Below are 5,000 nucleotides of genomic sequence, written 5' to 3' on the forward strand. Positions count from 1 at the left end.
GTTAGTAGATTCACACCATTGTTATCATTTGGATTATCTTTAAAAGTACATTTATAGATAACATGGCAGATTTCACGTTAGTCAGCATTTAGACGTCACAAACTGACGCGAGCGATGTAAAAATGTATGCATTCGGAGACAAAAACAATCCGGAAAGCCGCAGCGAACAACACACATGCAAGAAAAGTATCATTTCTAATGCATAAAAAGTTGGACGAGACAGAGCAAGTGAATAATGTTACTTATCCCAGAAATGGTGACCACTGTGAATGAGTAATTAGCTCCAGCCGGAAATGGCATTTCATTGGCTTGCAGACGGGTGGACTATTAGCGAGACGTCTTATCACGGAGTTGCCGCGAGATAAAGGGTCAAGAAGAGCAAACAGATGGGTCTGGTTTGCATCAGTTTGTCATGGCACAGTATATTCAACCAAACTGGGAGTGTAATGTAAACTCCAACGCCCGCCAGGCGCTATATAAGTATTCATATCATTCATTCATTCATGCACGTTGTGCGACTCACTCCGTCTTTGTAAAGTGCTTGGAGCTTGGTCTCTGACCGAGGAGAGATGCTTTAGAAGTCTCCATATCATTCACTCATTCATGTTGTACAGCTCACTCTGTGTTTGTAAAGTGCTTAAAGCTTGGTCACCGACCGAGGATAGGATGCCTTCACCTCTACACTCCATCTCGCTCTCTACGATCGGCCGCGGATCCACTCTGTTTACGCATACCCAGATTCAAACATTCGACTGTTGGCCGCCGTTCTTTCTCTGTCTGTGGACCTTGCAGTTGGAATGAACTTCCTTTTTTGCTTCGTCAAGTCTCCGCACACAGCTCTTTCAAGTCTGGCCTTAAAACCCACCTCTTCCCAAAATAGCCTCCCTTCCCTGCCTCTTCCCTGTCTTCAGTTTCTCCAGTTTTAGAGTTATGCATGCGTGTGAATGACTGGTGCGAAAGCGCTTTGATTTGTCTCTGCACAAGATTCAGCGCTATATAAATACCATTATTATTATTATAGGTGCTATGTAGGTATCCATATCATCATCATCTTCTTCTTCATGATAGGCAATGCACTGGAAATTATATATACATATATATATATATATATATATATATATATATACATCGTGCATCATCACCCAGTGAGCCCTGCAGGTTTTTTATGGTGCGATGTCCTGTCCTGGGGTTGTACTATCAAGAGTCACACACACACACACACACACCACTGGAATTTTTTTTTTTTTTAATCAGGAGAGAACAAGAGCCTCCTTGCTCGAGGCCCTGCACACGGACCTGGAGAAGAAGAACGCCGAGTTCCTCGTCCTCCCCTCCCTCATCCACAGTCGCTCCGAGGGGTCCTCCCGCCTCTTCGGCTCCGTCAAGCGCGCCTTCGGGGGCAGCAAAGGGGCGCGCAGCAGCCAGACGTCTCTGGACTCCGGGACCGGAAGTAGTGTGAGGAGGCCCAACAGCGGGTCCGCCACCCTGCCCTCGCTGGGCGAGGATGACAGCAACAGTGCCTCTCCGGTCAGGGTTTTTTAATTTTTTTTATTTTATTTTATTATTATTATTTTTTTAAATTTTCATTATATTTTTTAGCTGCCCAATCAAATCGAATCAACAACCATCTACCTGAAGATCTAGTCATCAGCCCCATCCACTTGTGATGTGCAGCTTCTGTTCAAACGTGTGTGTGTGTGTGTGTGTTTGTGTGTATGTGTGTGTGAGTGTGTGTAGGGGTAGGGGTGTGTGTGTGTGAGAGAGAGAGAGAGTGTGTGTGTGTGTGCGTGCGCGTGCGTGCGTGTGTGTGTGTGTGTGTGTGTGTGTGCAGTGCGTGCATGTGTGAGTATGCACAAGTTTTTATTTTGATATGCACTTGTATGTATCCTAATTTTTACTGTATCTGTGTTCGTGTATGATGATTTTCGATTTATGTTCCTACCTTGTTATGTACTATCCCCCCCACCCACCCGCAATATTCCTTGTGACCCCGGTACACTTGGTAATAAAGACATATTCTATTCTATTCTATTGCACCGTTTCTGTGGCATTACTCCCACGCCGCTCATTCCGACTCCCCAAACACAGCCACACCCGGGTTCATCTGTCGCACTCTTGGCGCCTTCAGTCCACAGGGAAGCACACATGTTAGGCCGCCAGGAGGCCACACACCAGAGGAGGCCCTGCACCGCTGCTGAGTGGTGTTCAGTGATGCCTGTTCTGAATTGACGTACTTTAGTACACCACCTACTAAGGCCCCTACTGACGACAATAATGGCTTAGTCGCGGCTCCAGACCGAGTGAGTGTCTTCCCTAGAGTGGAGACCGCCACTACGTCCCTCCAACGACAGTCCCCCATGAATCTGCCGACACTGAAGAAGTTGGCAAGACTCACCCCAAGCGCGGAAGTGGAGGGGTATCGAAACTGAGGTCACAAGAGCAGTGCATGAAAGGCAACATGATTTGGAACTTTTTTTTTTTTCGTTGATACTGAAGGACGAGGAGGAGGAGGAGGACGATGATGATGGTGTCGATGCTGCTGTGGGGCTCCACTTAGGTTTGGAACTACGTGACAAGGCTGTACTCTACGCTTCCTGTCAAAATGATATCCTGGCGTCAACCAGGCCCGAGAGATACAGACACGTGTAGTGTTGGTCAGGGAATTAGAGCAACACACACAAAGCCACATCTGTGAGGTGTACGATTCTCGACAGTTTGGTCCCAGTCTTTCCAGCTAACACACTTCACATTGGGTAGGAGCCGGCTGCGGCCCGAAAAAACCCACCTCTGCTGGGATTCGAACCCTCATCCTCCTGGCCGTCAGTGTTTGTTTGCTTGTTTCTGCCTTTTCTTTGTTTGCTTCTTTCTTTCTTTCTCCATTTATTTATTTTTTTATTTTTGTCTTCTTTGTTGAATCGTTTTGGTGGTGGTGGTGGTGATTCTTTTTCTTCTCCTTCTTCTTCGTTCGTGGGCTGCAACTTCCACGTTCACTCGTATGTACACGAGTAGGCTTTTACGTGTATAACCGCTTTTACCCCGCCACGAAGGCTGCCATACTCCGTTTTCGGGGGTTTGCATGCTGGGTATGTTCTTGTTTCCATAACCCACCGAACGCTGACATGGATTACAGGATCTTTAACGTGCATATTTGATTCTCTGCGTGCGTACACACATGAAGGGGGTTCAGGCACAAGCAGGTCTGCACGCATGTTGACCTGAGAGATTGGAAAAAATCTCCACCCTTTTTCCACCAGGCTCCGGTGGTGGTGGTGGTGATGATGATGATGATGACTTATGTGATGTACAACAGCGATGATGGTTATAATGATGATTTTAATGACAACCTCGACTACAATGACGATGTTGATGACTGGTATGGTGGACGTTGACGATGAAGAGGTGGATGATTGTGACGGCTGCCCTGATCATTTCTGATGATGATGATAATGATGATGATGGGAGTAGTTCCGGTGGTGGTAATAACGCTGATGATGATGAGGAGGAGGAGGACGATGATGACAGGACAAATCCCTTTAAGCAATGTGGTGAAGTAACAGCAACAGCACTGATAAATGTTTGTTGTTTAACAACAACAACAACAACAACAAAGAAATTGGTTGAATCACACAGGAATGACACAGGGAACGAATGATGAGCGCCCAGTGGCAGCCGTCAGTTGGCTCTACCCAGGTAGGCAGGCAGCCTGCTGTGCGAAATTAATAACCCCGAGTTTGTAAATCGCTTAGAGAGCTTGGTCTCTGACCAGAGATTAGGCACTATGTAAGTATCCATATCATGATTATCATAAATGACGCCGTGTCTGTAAAGCGCTTAAGAGCTTGGTCCCTGACCAGAGGACAGGCGCTTTATAAGTATCGATATCAAATCGAATCAAATCAAATCAAACCAAAGGTGTAGAGGTAACCGTACAGAATGCTGTGACAGGTGCGGAAATCCCCCACGACCCCCAGGTCGTCAGCACGGCAGTCGTCCGGCAACCCTGAGCCGCCTTCCACACCCTCCTTGAATGCCAGGTAGGTACTCGTCGTCTGACTGTACTCGTACCCGTCTCTTTTGAACACTTTGACTCTTTAGAACATTTTGATTTTTGACTCACTTGTGTAAACAAAGTGAGTCTATGTTTTAACCCGGTGTTCGGTTGTCTGTGTGTGTGTGTGTGTCTGTGTGTCCGTGGTAAACTTTAACATTGACATTTTCTCTGCAACTACTTTGTCAGTTGACACCAAATTTGGCATAAAAATAGGAAAAATTCAGTTCTTTCCAGTCATCTTGTTTAAAACAATATTGCACCTCTGGGATGGGCACAAAAAAAAATAAAGAATGAAGCCTATTTATATGCAAACTGCATTTACTGTTATATTTATATTTTTTTGTATTCTCTAAACTTGGCACTTTGATCTGATATTCTGACCCAACAACTAGAGTTTGGATTGATGATTTATTTTGTGTGTGTTCATTTGCTGTTGTTGTTGTTGTTTTTTCTTCGTCTTGTTCTTGTTCTTCTTTTTCGTCTTCTTCATCTTCTTCGTCTTCATCTTCTTCATATGTATATATTTTTTTTCCCGGGTGAATGTGGGGAGGGGGTGGTAAAAAAAACACACACCACAACTGATATAGACGAAATCCACTCTGATACACACACACACACACACACACACACACGAGAGAGAGAGAGAGAGAGAGAGAGAGAGAGATGGAAGCACTCGGATCCCGACTAGAGCGCTGAGTTACACGATGCTGTTCAGACATGTCTTGCCTGGTCAGGCATGATGCAGCGTATGATCAATAAATTAGTCCGAACAGAGTGACGCCCCCTTTCGAGAAACTGAAACAGGAGTTGTCGTCGTGTCGCATGAAGGTCCGGCCAGACAGACACGGTGTGTGGCAGCGGGCCCAGTGGTGACCACAGCGGCCGGACGCCGCCAGGGAGTCCGTGTTCCACTCCCAGCTCGTCCGGTTCGGCGCCTCGGTGAGTGGTT

General features: G+C 46.2%; 1 protein-coding gene across 1 annotated transcript in view; it reads left to right on the top strand.

Annotated features, from left to right (window-relative positions):
* Positions 1-5,000, top strand: part of LOC143302082 (uncharacterized) — a 230,855-nt gene that overhangs the window by 219,411 nt on the left and 6,444 nt on the right. The window contains exons 18-20 of the mRNA XM_076616596.1: positions 1,255-1,527; positions 3,946-4,034; positions 4,880-4,990. Of these exons, the coding sequence (XP_076472711.1) occupies positions 1,255-1,527; positions 3,946-4,034; positions 4,880-4,990 (473 nt within the window). The remainder of the gene's footprint in view (positions 1-1,254; positions 1,528-3,945; positions 4,035-4,879; positions 4,991-5,000) is intronic.

This window comes from Babylonia areolata, chromosome 28, assembly GCF_041734735.1.
Source record: "Babylonia areolata isolate BAREFJ2019XMU chromosome 28, ASM4173473v1, whole genome shotgun sequence".
In the NCBI taxonomy this organism is placed as follows: domain Eukaryota; kingdom Metazoa; phylum Mollusca; class Gastropoda; order Neogastropoda; family Buccinidae; genus Babylonia; species Babylonia areolata.